At 45.1% G+C, this 18,548-nt stretch overlaps 1 protein-coding gene across 1 annotated transcript; it reads right to left on the bottom strand.

Moving 5' to 3' along the window:
- Window positions 1–618: 618 nt before the first annotated feature.
- adob (2-aminoethanethiol (cysteamine) dioxygenase b) lies at window positions 619–3,309 on the bottom strand. The gene is made up of 2 exons (XM_072390507.1): window positions 3,078–3,309; window positions 619–2,892 (listed from the first exon to the last, which is right to left on the bottom strand). The coding sequence occupies exon 2, from the start codon at window positions 2,755–2,757 to the stop codon at window positions 2,008–2,010; it is 750 nt and encodes a 249-aa protein (XP_072246608.1). The 5' UTR covers window positions 2,758–2,892; window positions 3,078–3,309; the 3' UTR covers window positions 619–2,007.
- Between the last annotated feature and the right edge of the window lie 15,239 nt (window positions 3,310–18,548).

Here is an 18,548-nt window from a genome sequence, read left to right as displayed (position 1 = left end):
CACCAAGATCTTCACTCCTCCTGGTGTTTTTCCTGTTTTTCTCAGTAAATACAGCTTCAGGTCTCTTAGGGTTCGTCTCTGAGCCTCTGGGAGTGAATAAGTCGAGTTTTTTAAGTCATGCAACAAACTCTCAGTTGGATTGAGGCCTTATTGCTAATTAAGATGATATATTTGTACATTTTTTCAGATAAAATCCAGCAAAAATATGCCACTGCAGGTCGGACACATGCATTTTGTACAGGTTACGCAGAGTAAAGCTGCCATTTCGAGCACTTTTACCTTAACACAGTGCTTCATTCACCTGCTAAAAGCATCCAGAACACGTCTCATTGCTTCTAAAACACATAAAAGGTTTAAGATTCAATCTGCTCTTCTGAACTTTTACGTCCAAATGTAGTTTATCTCATAGGAAGAAGCTAAATAAAGGGCACATTTTACATGAAACACAGATTTAATATAAAAAAAACTTCCTTTTACTCAGACATCAGCTTATTTTAGAGCCTAAATGTGAATAATCGGTGTTATTCCAACACCTCAGAGTGACTTTTTGGAGCCGATTTCTCTGATTTCTGTCATTTCAAAGTCCTCAACCACATCGTGGCAGCAGCCATCTCTTTAGCTTCCCACAAACACGTCTCACGGCTTTAAACGTGGATAAAAATGCAATATTTTCAGACTGTTAAGCTTCCATTTGTGCTCAAAACAACCGAATAAGAACGAGCTCGAACCCAGACCAAAACATATTCATAAACTTTATTCTGGAATCACATTGACAGCTTTAATATTTCAGTCTGGCCACAGAAAAATGTCACTTTTACCATTATTACTGTACAACAGTCAGTTTGTGCTGAAGCCTGATTAAGCCCTGAGGGTTTGGCTTTGCTTTCCACGCTTTGTGGCGTCCGAATCACGGAAAATCCTGCACCTACGGTTGTTTTTCACTCCTCTGGAGCTCCTTTCTCTGATAGAAACAAACACTGCAAAGTCTGTGGCGGGAAGACAAGTAAACGCAGCAGGAGAGTCTAATGCTGCATTCAAGGTCTGACAGGAGTTTGGAATTCGCCCCAAAGAGTGGAATAAATGGAATAAATAATAAATAACTGCACATTTTAGATATATATGAAGTATTTCAGGCTGAGCAACGGCGAAAGCTTAAATGTAGTGTGAAAATATCTAAATATCCATTTGAAAACATGACTGCGACGGGGCAAAAAAAGCAAGAAATTCCAACTTCGTGGCGTCCTTGAACGCAGCATTAGCAACCTGCACATCCTCAGCTTGTCGCTTCTTGGCATCTCTCCTGCAAACTGAAAGAACCGCATCTTATTTGGTGCTAACAGCTGCTGGAACTCCTGTTTTTAACCCTTTGAGCTTCTGAGCCACACTCCAAATCAATTTTGGATCACTAAAAGCGATCCACCTGCAACCCTCGAGCTGCTCATGGCGTGATTTCTGAACTGTGGGCGGGTTTTTAATTCAAGGTGGTTAAATTCAAACAAACCCCTGATTCTGATTGGTGAGGCTCTGCTACTTTGGGCTGCAGCTGACACCCTAAAACACAACGTCAGGATATAGAATTGGGACAGATTTGTTGTGCGATTTCTTTCCTTTTCAGCCTAACTGAGGTGTGAAAGTTGCTGTTTGGTGGAAATCGGAGATCTTTTGAGCTCGGAAAGCAGATATTCTCTGACTTTTCTTGCTGTTAGCGGCCAGAGGCACCACAGTGCAAACAGGATGTTGCCTGAGCCAACCTTTTTCCAAAGGAGGAGTCACTGGATTTCACCTTTGGCCCACAGAGCTGCAGGTGTTCTGCTGCAGGGCGGCACTGTTAACATCTAAAAATCAGGTCACCCAACGCTGTGCTGCGCTCTTGGACTTAACTAAAGCTTCTGGTGTCTCTGAAAACGGTTTAGAGGGAACCTTCATTACCCAAACAAGCCCAAAAGCCTCCGTTTTGTGCCATAATCATGAGCTTGAGCAGGCCCAGAAGAGGAGCGCGGCAGCGGGTCAGAGGCAGACCTCCGGGCCGGGGTAAGGCTCCCCTCCGCACCAGAAGTGAGGAGGCTGCGAGATCTCCACGAGCCAGACCTCCTTCTCCTTCTGCTCTGTGTTTTTGACTTCTGCTTCTGCCAGAACCTTGTAATAGTGACAGTCTCTGCCGTCGTCCGGGTCGTACGGCGGAGCCAAGATATCCATGAACGCAGTCGGTCCGTCCACGGCGTCGATCTGGTGGAGGTTGTCCCGGTCAGGGTAGAGGACGCAGGGGCCGCTCTCCTCCGTGAACTCGGCGGTGGAGCGGAGCACGGAGCGCCGCAGAGCGGCCATCTGGGCCGGGGGGAGCGGGGGCGCCGCCTGGGTGCTCCCGGCCGGTCGCTCCAGCCTGTCGAAGCAGCTGATCCTGACCTTTCCATAAAGGACTTTGAGCACGCCGTGCATCCCCGGGTGGTCGTGCAGAGGGATGGATGCGCCGCTTTTCAGCAGAAACACCCCCATGCTGAACTGGTCAGTCTCGCAGATGTGCATGTAGGTGACCGGGGGCGCGCCGTGGTGATACGGGTGAGGACGGGACGAGCCGCCGTCCGCTCTCCGCGGGACGAGCTTCAGATCCGCCGCTCGCACTTCCGTCATCAGGCTCTGCAGCTTGTTGTGGTTCTCCAGGAAAGTTTTTCCGATCTCCTGCGGGCTCCTGAAGGTGAGAAGAGCCTGTCGAGCTATTCTCTGAACGATGGAGGTCATCTTGCTGTCAGCTGGCATCATACCGAAGCGAGGAGCGCCGCTGCCCGGGTCCACTTGACTCTGGTTAGCCGGAGCTATTTAGCTAATTCCAAAGATCGTCTATTGTCGAGATGAAGCACTCTGACACCTTTCTTCGGACTCTCGGTGATTCGTGCGCTGTTTAAAATTCACAAGAAACATTAAAAACCTGATTGTAAAACTATAGGATATAATACAGAAAAATATATTTTTAGCAGAGCCCATATATTTTACGAAGTATGCAAAGTCAGGTTTTGAAAGGATTAATCTAAATACCAGTTATAAATTCGATGGCCTTGGATAATTACAGAGTGAGACATCACCTTTCTTTCCAGGTCTTTGTTCCAGCTTCAACACACTGCCCATTTAAAACCGCATCTGAGTCTTCACGTGTTCATTTATTCGCGTTATTTGATGATTAACAACCGAACGTTTGTGTGTCGAAAAATAGCACAAGAATTACACCGAAAAACTACTTTAAGCTAGACGTACACCAGAATGAAGCAGTCAGTCCCTCCGACAACTGTACCCCATTTTTAAATAACTGTCAAACACGTCCGCACCACACACGGCTTCAGTTTACACCTCAGGAATTGTGGGATATGTAGTCTTTTGTTCGGCAGTTACTGAGCTCACCGACTCAAAATTCTGTTTAATTCAACTGTTGAAAAAAGAGCCCCTTTACTATCGTCGTGTTTCAGTCTATGATCACAATTTTCAACACAATTACTGTCATTTTTATGAAAACTTAATTCGGTAGCCAATAGGACGCACTACATTACCCAGAATGCCACAGAAGGTTTAACGATAATGATCTTTGCCCCCCAGATATTCCTCGAACACAAACGGTCAACATGTTAAGTGAAGGGAAAACGTGTCATGCTCAGTACACCAGCGGCTTAAAATAAGTTCTTTCCCCAAAGATATACATATATTTTTTAATTAAGTTGTATTTTCATATGTCTTACACAAAATATAACCTATATAATATATATATAACAAGTCGGAGGTTCTGTTACTGGGGTTTTGAAGTTTGTAGTTCTCCTGTAAATGATTAAAAAATGTTGACGACTCAACCTGCATTTAGGAGGTGTGTCTTCTATTTATTACCTGGTTTAATCCTGTCATGATTTGATTGAAGAAACAGTTCACAGATACAATGTTTACAGAGAAAATTTACCACTACAGTCAAAATAAAATCAGTCAACAATCCTCAAGGCACGAAATCAACCACACTAACATGCAAATATACCACAAAGGCACAAAAATCAACCACACTAACATGCAAATATAATGCAAAAGCACAAAAATCAACCACACTAACATGCAAATATACCACAAAGGCACCAAAATCAACCACACTAACATGCAAATATACCACAAAAGCACAATAATCAACCACAATAACATGCAAATATACCACAAAGGCACAAAAATCAACCACAATAACATGCAAATATACCACAAAGGCACCAAAATCAACCACACTAACATGCAAATATACCACAAAAGCACAAAAATCAACCACACTAACATGCAAATATACCACAAAAGCACAAAAATCAACCACACTAACATGCAAATATACCACAAAAGCACAATAATCAACCACAATAACATGCAAATATACCACAAAGGCACAAAAATCAACCACAATAACATGCAAATATACCACAAAAGCACAAAAATCAACCACAATAACATGCAAATATACCACAAAGGCACCAAAATCAACCACACTAACATGCAAATATAACGCAAAAGCACAAAAATCAAGCACACTAACATGCAAATATACCACAAAGGCACAAAAATCAACCACAATAACATGCAAATATACCACAAAGGCACAAAAATCAACCACAATAACATGCAAATATACCACAAAGGCACCAAAATCAACCACACTAACATGCAAATATACCACAAAGGCACCAAAATCAACCACACTAACATGCAAATATACCACAAAAGCACAAAAATCAACCACACTAACATGCAAATATACCACAAAAGCACAATAATCAACCACAATAACATGCAAATATACCACAAAGGCACAAAAATCAACCACAATAACATGCAAATATACCACAAAGGCACAAAAATCAACCACAATAACATGCAAATATACCACAAAGGCACCAAAATCAACCACACTAACATGCAAATATAACGCAAAAGCACAAAAATCAAGCACACTAACATGCAAATATACCACAAAGGCACAAAAATCAACCACAATAACATGCAAATATAACGCAAAAGCACAAAAATCAACCACACTAACATGCAAATATACCACAAAGGCACCAAAATCAACCACAATAACGTGCAAATATACCACAAAGGCACAAAAATCAACCACAATAACATGCAAATATACCACAAAAGCACCAAAATCAACCACACTAACATGCAAATATACCACAAAAGCACAAAAATCAACCACACTAACATGCAAATATACCACAAAGGCACAATAATCAACCACACTAACATGCAAATATACCACAAAGGCACCAAAATCAACCACACTAACATGCAAATATAACACAAAAGCACCAAAATCAACCACACTAACATGCAAATATAACACAAAGGCACAAAAATCAACCACACTAACATGCAAATATAACACAAAGGCACAAAAATCAACCACAATAACATGCAAATATAACGCAAAAGCACAAAAATCAACCACAATAACATGCAAATATACCACAAAGGCACCAAAATCAACCACACTAACATGCAAATATAACGCAAAAGCACCAAAATCAACCACACTAACATGCAAATATACCACAAAGACACAAAAATCAACCACAATAACATGCAAATATAACGCAAAAGCACAAAAATCAACCACAATAACATGCAAATATACCACAAAAGCACCAAAATCAACCACACTAACATGCAAATATACCACAAAAGCACCAAAATCAACCACACTAACATGCAAATATACCACAAAGGCACCAAAATCAACCACACTAACATGCAAATATAACACAAAGGCACCAAAATCAACCACACTAACATGCAAATATACCACAAAGGCACAAATAACGGTGACAGTTGCCTGGATATCAGTTAAAGATAATTGAAAATGAGCAAAGCTTGTTCTTATACATACATTTCACTGCCTAACTCATTTAGAAATATAAGATTCATGGGTCTGGCATTAATGGTGGTAATAATGCAAACTGTCCTCTGAATATTACCACAGAAACATCCATCTTTAGTATAAAATCTATGTTAAAAACAGTCTCTTCTCTGATTGGTCAGCTGACCAGACTCCGCCCACCTGTTAGAACACGTCTGCCCCTGAGTCAAAGTGGACACGAGTAAATCTCATCTGTTTGGGGTCAGAAGGTCACACTGATGAGCTGGAAGATAAGTGAGACAAAACAGTGATAAGTTATTGTCTCCTGGTCAGCACGAGGCACACTTTAACCCTTACAAGGCTGAGCTTTACGTAGTCATAAAAGAGAGACGGCAGCTTGAAACTAAAACCTGATAAAGGCTTTTGTTTGGCACAGTTTCTTGGCCTGTTCACAGACTTATTTGTGTTTATTGGTGAGATCAAAGCAGAGGGAGGCAGAGGACCTGTGACCCCCATCAGACCCCGGGCCGGATGTAGAAACCATGTGAACGCCTTTTCCCACACATTAACTAGTGTTTGTGTAGGAAGCATGTGTGGACAATGTACACGCCTCACACACGCCTCAGGATGTGCACGTGCACACGCACGTCTTTCTGGGACTGAACAGTATGGCCTTTTATTATTTCCACCCTGTTTTATTGTTAATTGTGCTGCTATAAACTGCTCTGACTGATGTTGGAGGACCTTCGTGGTGCGTTCAAGGTCCAGTTATTAACTTCACTATATACTAATAAACAATAAACTTTACTGACAGGGATGTAGAATTTGTAGAATAGTTCAAAACTCATTTAAGAAACTAATAACTAATTTGCCTGAACTTGTCAGTGCTAATGAAGCTGTAATTAAACGTGTCATGTTACTGTTTTAAGCTAAGTTTCATGTCTAATCTGGGGAGTAGTGGAAGCCACAGAACGTGCACGTGCACATGCACACACACGTTTGTGTGGAGACTAAATTTCAACTTTCTAGGACTGAACAGTATGGCCTTTTATTATTTCCACCCTGTTTTATTGTTAATTGTGCTGCTATAAGCTGCTCTGATTGATGTTGGAGGACCTTCGTGGTGCGTTCAAGGTCCAGTTATTAACTTCACTACATACTAATAAACAATAAACTTTACTGACAGGGATGTAGAGTTTGTAGAATAGTTCAAAACTCATTTAAGAAACTAATAACTAATTTGCCTGAACTTGTCAGTGCTAATGAAGCTGTAATTAAACGTGTCATGTTACTGTTTTAAGCTAAGTTTCATGTCTAATCTGGGGAGTAGTGGAAGCAATAGAATGTGCACGTGCACGTGCACACACACATTTCTGTGGAGACTAAATTTCAACTTTCTAGGACTGAACAGTATGGCCTTTTATTATTTCCACCCTGTTTTATTGTTAATTGTGCTGCTATAAGCTGCTCTGATTGATGTTGGAGGACCTTCGTGGTGCGTTCAAGGTCCAGTTATTAACTTTACTACATACTAATAAACAATAAACTTCACTGACAGGGATGTAGAATTGGTAGAATAGTTCAAAACTCATTTAAGAAACTAATAACCAATTTGCCTGAACTTGTCAGTGCTAATGAAGCTGTAATTAAACGTGTCATGTTACTGTTTTAAGCTAAATTTCATGTCTAATCTGGGGAGTAGTGGAAGCAAATAAAGCGATAAACAGCGCTGCTGTGGCAGGTTGAGCTGAAACAGCAAGGATCTGGCACTGAAAACAGGAAAGTTGAAATGTATGATACATAATCAGAGGGAAGTGATCCATGTGTGGCTGTAAGAAACTGAAAGCTGGAGTGAAAAGTGAAAAAACAGGAAGCAAAAGTCTCTGTGACATAAAAGTAAAGTTGACACGGCTGCAGAGGGAAGCTAGAAGGTTTCTGGTTTACATCTCAGCTGAGGCCATCTTGTGTGGAGTGGATGATGTCTGTGGGAATGTGTGGCTTCTTCCCACTGTGCAAAAACACACATTAGTCTGGGTGATTCTAAACTGGCCATCAGAGCATAAGAGAGTGGCTGTTAGTCTCTGTGATGGACTGGGGATCTGTCCAGGGTGGGCCCTGTCCTCTGGCCCCACGGCAGCTGGGATGGACTGGGGATCTGTCCAGGGTGTATCCTGTCCTCTGGCCTCATGGCAGCTGGGATGGACTGAGGATCTGTCCAGGGTGTATCCTGTCCTCTGGCCTCAGGGCAGCTGGGATGGACTGAGGATCTGTCCAGGGTGTATCCTGTCCTCTGGCCCCACGGCAGCTGGGATGGACTGGGGATCTGTCCAGGGTGTATCCTGTCCTCTGGCCTCATGGCAGCTCGGATGAACTGAGGATCTGTCCAGGGTGTATCCTGTCCTCTGGCCTCATGGCAGCTGGGATGAACTGTTGATCTGTCCAGGGTGTATCCTGGCCTCAGGGCAGCTGGGATGGACTGGGGATCTGTCCAGGGTGTATCCTGTCCTCTGGCCCCACGGCAGCTGGGATGGACTGGGGATCTGTCCAGGGTGTATCCTGTCCTCTGGCCTCATGGCAGCTGGGATGAACTGTTGATCTGTCCAGGGTGTATCCTGTCCTCTGGCCCAACGGCAGCTGGGATGGACTGAGGATCTGTCCAGGGTGTATCCTGTCCTCTGGCCCCACGGCAGCTGGGATGGACTGAGGATCTGTCCAGGGTGTATCCTGTCCTCTGGCCTCAGGGCAGCTGGGATGGACTGTTGATCTGTCCAGGGTGTATCCTGGCCTCTGGCCCAAAGGCAGCTGGGATGAACTGGGGATCTGTCCAGGGTGTATCCTGTCCTCTGGCCTCATGGCAGCTGGGATGGACTGGGGATCTGTCCAGGGTGTATCCTGTCCTCTGGCCTCATGGCAGCTGGGATGGACTGAGGATCTGTCCAGGGTGGCCCCTGTCCTCTGGCCTCATGGCAGCTGGGATGGACTGAGGATCTGTCCAGGGTGTATCCTGTCCTCTGGCCCCACGGCAGCTGGGATGGACTGGTTATCTGTCCAGGGTGGGCCCTGGCCTCTGGCCTCAGGGCAGCTGGGATGGACTGGGGATCTGTCCAGGGTGTATCCTGTCCTCTGGCCCCACGGCAGCTGGGATGGACTGAGGATCTGTCCAGGGTGTATCCTGTCCTCTGGCCTCAGGGCAGCTGGGATGGACTGTTGATCTGTCCAGGGTGTATCCTGGCCTCTGGCCCAAAGGCAGCTGGGATGAACTGGGGATCTGTCCAGGGTGTATCCTGTCCTCTGGCCTCATGGCAGCTGGGATGGACTGGGGATCTGTCCAGGGTGTATCCTGTCCTCTGGCCTCATGGCAGCTGGGATGGACTGAGGATCTGTCCAGGGTGGCCCCTGTCCTCTGGCCTCATGGCAGCTGGGATGGACTGAGGATCTGTCCAGGGTGTATCCTGTCCTCTGGCCCCACGGCAGCTGGGATGGACTGGTTATCTGTCCAGGGTGGGCCCTGGCCTCTGGCCTCAGGGCAGCTGGGATGGACTGGGGATCTGTCCAGGGTGTATCCTGTCCTCTGGCCCCACGGCAGCTGGGATGGACTGGTTATCTGTCAAGGGTGTATCCTGTCCTCTGGCCTCATGGCAGCTGGGATGGACTGAGGATCTGTCCAGGGTATATCCTGTCCTCTGGCCCAAAGGCAGCTCGGATGAACTGGTTATCTGTCCAGGGTGTATCCTGTCCTCTGGCCTCATGGTAGCCGGGATGAACTGAGGATCTGTCCAGGGTGTATCCTGTCCTCTGGCCCAAAGGCAGCTCGGATGAACTGGTTATCTGTCCAGGGTGTATCCTGTCCTCTGGCCCCACGGCAGCTGGGATGGACTGGTTATCTGTCAAGGGTGTATCCTGTCCTCTGGCCTCATGGCAGCTGGGATGGACTGAGGATCTGTCCAGGGTATATCCTGTCCTCTGGCCCAAAGGCAGCTCGGATGAACTGGTTATCTGTCCAGGGTGTATCCTGTCCTCTGGCCTCATGGTAGCTGGGATGAACTGAGGATCTGTCCAGGGTGTATCCTGTCCTCTGGCCTCATGGCAGCTCGGATAAATTGAGGATCTGTCCAGGGTGTATCCTGTCCTCTGGCCTCATGGCAGCTGGGATGAACTGAGGATCTGTCCAGGGTGTATCCTGTCCTCTGGCCCAAAGGCAGCTGGGATGAACTGAGGATCTGTCCAGGGTGTATCCTGTCCTCTGGCCTCATGGCAGCTGGGATGGACTGAGGATCTGTCCAGGGTGTATCCTGTCCTCTGGCCTCATGGCAGCTCAGATGGACTGAGGATCTGTCCAGGGTGTATCCTGTCCTCTGGCCCCATGGCAGCTGGGATGAACTGAGGATCTGTCCAGGGTGTATCCTGTCCTCTGGCCCAAAGGCAGCTGGGATGGACTGAGGATCTGTTCAGGGTGTATCCTGTCCTCTGGCCTCATGGCAGCTCGGATGAACTGGGGATCTGTCCAGGGTGTATCCTGTCCTCTGGCCTCATGGCAGCTCAGATGAACTGAGGATCTGTCCAGGGTGTATCCTGTCCTCTGGCCCAAAGGCAGCTGGGATGGACTGGGGATCTGTCCAGGGTGTATCCTGTCCTCTGGCCTCATGGCAGATGGGATGAACTCCTCCAGAAACCCTGAACAAAGCAGGTAAAGAAAATGGATGGACCAAGATACAGAGAACACAACGAGAACCACGATCATGGTTCTTCTTTGCGCTGCAGTCTTTGAAGCAATTTTTCCTTTGTGGTAATTTTTTACTTTTTCTTGCTATTTTTATGCATATTTTTACATGATTGTTTTTTTTTTGCTGTTGTTTGTTTTTAAATCTGTTCATATTCAGTCTTTGTTTAGTCTAATGGTCTCATTCAGACTAAATATCTTCTTGTTTTTTTTTCTTTTTTCATCCTTTGTGGTTGTTTTATTATCTTAATCCAATTTAACGTTGCTTTTTGTCCTCCTGTAGTTGTCTCATTTTAGTCTAAACGTGTGTTTTTATGTCGTTTATCCAAGAAATGCTTTTTTACTGAGATTAAGATGAAGATTTTTCGGATTAATAGAGTCCATGTGTGAGCTCACATCTGACTTTCAGATAATTCATGACATGTTGAAACGAGAATGATCCGAACCCAGAAAATGATGCCTCTCCTTCTGCCAGTCGGACTGACTTTTACACCCACAGTAAGAATAGAACCCAGACTGTTGGGGTGAATCTGCAGCGCTAACGAGGACACCAGCATCTCCATCCATGGAGCTATCACCCTCTCCCACACAGCCTTCATCTCATACAAATCTCTTTGACACCCACCTACTCACAATGTGACACACAAACGCTCCCGGGCATGTGTGCGGTCAGCCCGTGACGTCACGGTTCTCCTGTTTTTATTAGCAGGAAGCGAAGGCAGGCTGAAAATAGACGGCGTGATTCAGACGCTTTTAGGCCTGATGTGGAGCCAAACTGTGGAAGCCCTGTTTGGGTCATGGGCCAAATCAAATAAACAGGATGATTTATTACTGTGCAACAGGCGCTCGCTGGCCAGCTAAACACCACACACACCGCCTTGTATATTTATAACACAGCCGTAAACAGCTCATGTTGTTTTGTGTGGATTACAGAGAGTTTTGAGGTTTTCTGTTCTGTAGGTCAGCCCACTGCCTCCCTCCTGATGCTCCTCTGACATTTCTGACAGATCTCATGATTTATCCAAATACTGTGCAGCTTAACTGGTCTTCATTTCATCATCGAGTTTCTCCCTTTGTAAGAGTAACTCCTAACTTTAAAGTCTTCTTTTGATTATGTTTCTGTGTTTATCAGACGCTTTTATCCAAAGCGACCTACAAATGAAGATATAACAGCTTTATAAAAAGCTAACAATAAGCTCCATAGAAGGAACCCAGGAGTCCGACTCTGTCAGAGGGGACAGAGTAGAGATAGGGTGCAGGCATAGAAGGAAGTGCAGAAAGATAAAGTGCAGAGATAGAGGGGGGAGGGAAGTACAAGGTAAGTGCTGGGATAGGAGATGCTCTCTGAAGAGCTGGGTTTTCAGGAGCTTCTTGAAGATAGACAGGGACGCCCCTGTTCTGGTAGCGCTCGGTAGGTCATTCCACCATCGTGGGACGACACATGAACAGAGTTTGGATTGTCTTAGGCGTGGTGTAGGAGCTGCTAGACGACAATCCTGGGACCAACGGAGGGACCCAGTTGGGACAGAAGCCTTTGCAAGAGCATTCAAGTAGATGGAGCCGTTCCATTAAGCTCTTTGTAGCTAACATCAGGGACTTGGATCTGATGCAGGCGGCTAAGGGCAGCCAGAGGAGCTCAATGAACAGAGGGGGGACGTGTTCTTTTAGGCTGATCCAAGACCAGACGCACCGCCGCGTTCTGGACCATCTGCAGAGGTTTCACAGGCTGGAGACCAGTTAGGAAACCAGTTAGGAAACCAGTTAGGAAACCAGTTAGGAAACCAGTTAGGAAACCAGTTAGGAAACCAGTTAGGAGACCAGTTAGGAGACCAGTTAGGAGACCAGTTAGGAAACCGGTTAGGAAACCAGTTAGGAAACCAGTTAGGAAACCAGTTAGGAAACCAGTTAGGAAACCGGTTAGGAGACCGGTTAGGAGACCGGTTAGGAGACCGGTTAGGAGACCAGTTAGGAGACCAGTTAGGAGACCAGGTAGGAGACCAGGTAGGAGACCAGGTAGGAGACCAGTTAGGAGACCAGTTAGGAGACCAGGTAGGAGACCAGGTAGGAAACCAGGTAGGAGACCAGTTAGGAGACCAGGTAGGAGACCAGTTAGGAGACCAGGTAGGAGACCAGTTAGGAGACCAGTTAGGAGACCAGGTAGGAGACCAGTTAGGAGACCAGTTAGGAGACCAGGTAGGAGACCAGTTAGGAGACCAGTTAGGAGACCAGTTAGGAGACCAGGTAGGAAACCAGGTAGGAGACCAGGTAGGAGACCAGTTAGGAGACCAGGTAGGAAACCAGGTAGGAGACCAGGTAGGAGACCAGGTAGGAGACCATGGCCTGCAGCAGGAGCTGGGGGGCATGTTGGGTCAGGTATGGTCTGATCTTTCTTATGTTTAGTAATGCAAAGCGGCTGAACGAGTAACCAAGGTAACGGGACCTTTGAAGGTCAGTTGGTCATCAATCATGACACCCAAGTTTCTAGCAACCTTTGATGGAGCAAGAGATTCAGTTTGGATGCAGATGCTGTGGTTGGTTTGGTTGGTTTGGCTGGAAAGACAATCATTATGATGATTAACTGCAGGTTAGTAGGTTTATAAGACAGCATCACCTTTAAAAGTTTGTTTCTGATGGATATTTGAGCCTCATTGTGCAGAATGAGGGGATGAATTAAAGCTTTCATAACATGAAGCCTTCAGAGCACCAACTCTGTGAAGTTATTCACTCCTCTTGGCGTTTTTCCTATTTTTTCCCAGCAAATACAGCTTCATGTCTCTCAGGGTTTGTCTCCATGAGCCTCTGGGAGTAAGTAAATAAAACTGCTCCAGTTCCTTCGGGCTGGACGGGTTCTGCTGCTGCACGGCAGTTCAATCTCAGCTGGACTGAGGTCTGGGCTTCGACTCGGTCGTTCCAATGAATTAAAAAGTTAAACCACTCAACTGTTGTTTAAGCAGTGTGCTGAGGGTCATTGTCCTGCTGGAAGGTGAACCTTTGTCCCAGCCTCGAATCTCTGGAAGACTTGAAACAGCTTTTTCTCAATAATTTTGTTTGGCACCGTCCTTCATTTCTTAGATTCTGACCCGTTTCCCAGTCCCTGCTGATGGAAAACATCCTGCTTCAGGGTGATGAGAGGTGTCTCCTACATGCCTTTCATTGAGCTTTTTCTCCGTAAAGCTCAGTTCTGTGGAGAGTACAGCTTATAGTGGTCCTATTTCCTGAAAATCCACCCCAAATTTGGGTTTCCATCTTCAGACAGTTGCCTCGGGTCACCGTCCTCCTCATTCTACTCTGAGATGTTACCACAGTAGTGCTGAAGTAGCATCTTCAGGAGCCTTTTGCCTCAGTTTTAAACACACAAGGTGCCTCTTTACCATCACTTGAACTTCTCTGCAGCAGTTTTACACTTTCAATGTGTGTTTTCTGTCACTGAGACCAAAGAAGTGGAGCACATCAGTCCAGCTGTGAGGTCTTTCCACCGGCTGCCGGTCCATCAGAGGATAGACTTTAAAGTTCTGATGCCAGTCCATCAGAGGATAGACTTTAAAGTTCTGCTCCCGGTCCATCAGAGGATAGACTTTAAAGTTCTGCTGCCGGTCCATCAGAGGATAGACTTTAAGGTTCTGATGCCGGGCCATCAGAGGATAGACTTTAAAGTTCTGATGCTGGTCCATCAGAGGATAGACTTTAAGGTTCTGATGCCGGTCCATCAGAGGATAGACTTTAAAGTTCTGATGCTGGTCCATCAGAGGATAGACTTTAAAGTTCTGATGCTGGTCCATAAAGCTCTGAAGGGTCCAAAATACATCAGTGACCTCCTGACCCAGTATGAACCTCCCAGACCCCTCAGGTCATCTGGATCCGGTTCTTTATCAGTTCCCAGAGTCAGAACCAGACCTGGAGAAGCTGCATTCAGCTTCTATGCTCCACATGTCTGGAACAAACTCCCAGAAAGCCTCAGATCAGCTGAAACTCTCAGGATTTAAGTCCAGTTCCATCTATTTTCAGCTGCTTTTGAATAAGCTTGAGTTTCATATTTTAACTCCTGATTTTATCTTTTGTTCTTATTTCTTTCTTTTGTTTAAATTTTAAATCATGCTTTTTATTTCTTCTGTTTTAATGTCTCTGTAAAGCACTTTGATTTACCTTGTTGTTGAATTCTAACCCTATAAAATAAACCTGCCTTACCTTATGAATCCTGCATCCTTCTGAGGACTCTCTCACAGGTTTTGGGGACATATTACAGGTGGATCCGGTGAAGAGTTTGCTTTTCTCAGCAATCCAAACAGAAGCAGAGAACATATGCAATATATATATATATATATATATAATGCTGCACTCTTTATCTCCTAATAAAGGCATTCGTATCCACCGCAGCCCTTTTCCTGATCATTTTCCCGCTCGGAGCCCATAAAGGCAACAAAGGGTCAGTTCGAGGTTTGCATGCCGTCGTCCCGCTGACACTTCAACTCGAGTGGATCCAAATGTGTTTTGTGACAGACTTCGGTCCACAGGGTATAGACAGGAAACTGTTTCTGGAGGCCAGAGAATCCCACTGGGATCTTTCACATGCAGACACTGACATCACACTTAACCCTGGAGTTTCTTTGGAAGTTAATCCTGTAATTTCATCAGAATCTCTCCCACCTGTCAGCCCTCTGAGCTGGTTCTGGGTTAAATGATGCTGTGAGGCCTCCTCACTGTCTGTTTGTGCAGAAATCTGTTGTCCCACGTGTTCTGTGACGCTGGCTGGCCTGCAGGGCTACAATCTGTAGATGCTCGCACTGATACGCCTGCGTGACTCTTTCCCAAAACAAGTTTTGCTCTGCACAGATCGTGCAGCGTTAAGAGGTGACTTCATGACAGAGAGCCTCCGCCGTGACGTCAAAGTGTCGTGCTCGAGTGTTTGCTCTCTCTACGAAAGACCAACACACGCCTGCTTTATTTATTGACACAGCGTGATGCAGTTAGGAACCATAACACAACACTGTTTTACACTCTGCCGTGGTTCATCTCGCTGGCGTTGTGCTGCTGAATTAGGTCAAGAAAGAAAGCAGGATCAATACAGGCTTCCTGTAAAATGTCTGAAATGTAGCTGCAGCTGTGACTTTTTACTTCAACGCTGGAGATTTCAACAGCTTCATGATGAGTTTGAAAGTATTTCCTGATGAATGAAAAGGTGAAGAGGTGAAAAAGTGATGCACGAAGTCTGCTGGGAATACATTTCACAAAAGAAGTCATCAGCAGCGTCTTTGTCAGGGACCTCGGGACTCAGCAAAGTTATTAAATAACACAGCGAGGCCAGGCAGGATGAGGATCTCCTCACAGAGCAAAGGAACAGGCTGGGAAAATCCTCAGTAACTACGGCGGAGGACGAGTGCAGCTATGGAAGTTATAAAGCATAAACCGCTCCACTCTGGGAGGAAAACAAAGGGCTCTTTAAATCTAACTAAGCAAAGACACGCTCTCCTAAAGAGGCGGATTTTACAAAGGAAGCACTCTTACAAAACAGAGGCTCCATGAAACTTTAGCCGTAAACTTAAAGCGGCGGCACAAAATCTTTCAATAAACGAAAACCCAAAACCTCTCCGCCAGGGGAGGAACTATGAAACTTACAAGTCAATAACTCTCCAAAAACGGAGGAACAAAACAAGGCTATGAAACTTACCGTGACGAATAAATAAACCGTGAATAAGAATAAATTACAAAACAAGGAGGCTCTGCAGGCTCGTGGAATCTGTGGGTCGAAGTAAGGTTGGTAATGAAGCTCAAACGGAGACAAAATACAGACTATTTGAACACATGAGGGACCAAAGGGAACAGGTGGAAACACTTGGGAATCAGGGAAGAAGGGCAAGATACCTGAAACGAGAGGAGAAAGTTAGTGCTTTCAAAATAAAACAGGAAATGACATGAAACAGAAGGTAAATTATGACAGTCTTCACTGATCCATCCTTGCTTTGACAGACAAAGAGTCGAGTCAAGCGGTGAAAAATGCACCTCCTGTGGTGTTTCCTGTTGTTGTGCATCGTCCACCCGGCCCTTTTTCTGAGTTTCTGTCTCAGTTAGTGCCGAGTACAGAAAAAGGCTTTTTAGTGAATGACTTTAACATTAATGTAGTTGTTGAAAATGGTTAAATATTACCTTTAAAAGGGGAACTCCGGTACTTTTAAACCTTATTTCTGGCATGAAATACGTTCATCTGCTCACTGAGAACAGTTTGGTGAAAGTCGGCGTCCTTCGGAAGATATTTAGATAACTGGAGATCCATATAACGGAGTGAACGGGGCTTAGAGGATGCAGCCTCTAAATAAGGCATTATCTGTCTTTATTTCACCAATACTTTAAGAAGAATGAATGAATGAACGTGTGCTATAGCTCTGTTAGCTCATAGCTCTGTTAGCTCATAGCTGCTGTTATGTGGCTACTTGCAGCTATAGGAGAGCTAACGGAGGGATTTCTACACAGGCACTCTACTGGGACCACTTCATCCACACGCCCCCCTGCAGCACAGTTTATTCACTCCGTGCTCTGTGACAGTCGGCTAACTTCACACAGAGTTTGCTGCTGATAGTTTGGTGCAACATGGCAGGATATTTATCAGATTTTGACAATGTGAACGACGACTTTGAGTAAGATGGACGTTCTTACCGGAGTGAATGAGCTGTGCTGCAGGGGGGGGTGACGTCATTCCAGTAGTCGAGTGTGTAGAAAGCCCTCTATAAGCCCCCCAATAGCCGCCAATAACAACAACACAGCAGCTATGAGCTAACAGCAGCTATGAGCTAACAGAGCTATAGCACACGTTCATTCATTAATTCTTCTTAAAGTATTGGTGAAATAAAGACAGATAATGCCTTATTTAGAGGCTGCATCCTCTAAGCCCCGTTCACTCCGTTATATGGATCTCCAGTTATCTAAATATCTTCTGAAGGTCGCCGACTTTCACCAAACTGTTCTCAGTGAGCAGATGAACGTATTTCATACCAGAAATAAGGTCCAGGTTTAAAAATACCCTAAAGTTCCCCTTTAACTCAGAGCCCCTTAGAAGAACTTAGAAGAATCTCGCTTAGTATAAAGGGAATGTGGAGAAACTGTTATGGACTCAAGGTCCACAACACTTACCCAAAGCTGCGATGCATTAAGCTAAAGATGTTAAAAGTAAAAGTACTTCACCTCATACAGTCTTTAACAGAGGCTATATTATAAATCATATGAGTTTAAAAAGATAAGATGAGATATTATGTCTCTATTAGGGTAAAAAAAAGTAAGAAAAAGCCACAAAAGTCACAGCTTGCTCATAATTATCCTCGTGTTTATCTACATTAATGATAAAGAATCACTGCTGGGATGCTGTGACCGTAAGGAATTATCTGCCATCTTCTCACGAAGGATGCTCCGATGTTACTTAAAGGAGATGATAAAGGAAGCCCAGAATCTAGTTTCCGTTGCATTTAAAGAGTTCGACCTCCTTTCACGTCAGTTTCAGGTCATTTCACAGCGTTTAGTTGTTCTTCTCGAAGTCATTTGAGTAGATTTAACAATCAAATGTTCCCCATTTGTTGTTCCTCATTTTTAAACAGATTAAACGAATAAGGAAGTTTGATTTTAAGTTACGTAACACCCTTTACACGGAAATCTGAGAGTCTTTAGAGGAGAAGCCAAGAGTTTCACCACATCAGCCCATTTCTGGGCTTCCCCTCAGACTTTCTCAAGTCCAAACTTAAGAAAAAAGGTCTCAGGAAGGAAGAAGAGAAGCATCGTTACGATGATAATCACTTCCATGTGTTCTCACAAACAAACATGGCCACTGGGGATCCCCGGAGCTGCGGTTAACCCCCCGTTTCTTCCACCCTGACCTGTGTGCTCCAAGCTCCCATCATGCAAAGTGTTTTTCCTCAAACTAACTCTGTAACCCTTTCCTGTCCTACGGAAACATTTATTACATCATTTAAATCAGATCCA

The sequence above is a fragment of the Leuresthes tenuis genome, unplaced genomic scaffold (assembly GCF_036924035.1).
Source record: "Leuresthes tenuis unplaced genomic scaffold, fLeuTen1.0.hap1 SCAF_8, whole genome shotgun sequence".
Taxonomy (NCBI): domain Eukaryota; kingdom Metazoa; phylum Chordata; class Actinopteri; order Atheriniformes; family Atherinopsidae; genus Leuresthes; species Leuresthes tenuis.
This window is presented reverse-complemented; position numbering and strand designations above follow the sequence as displayed.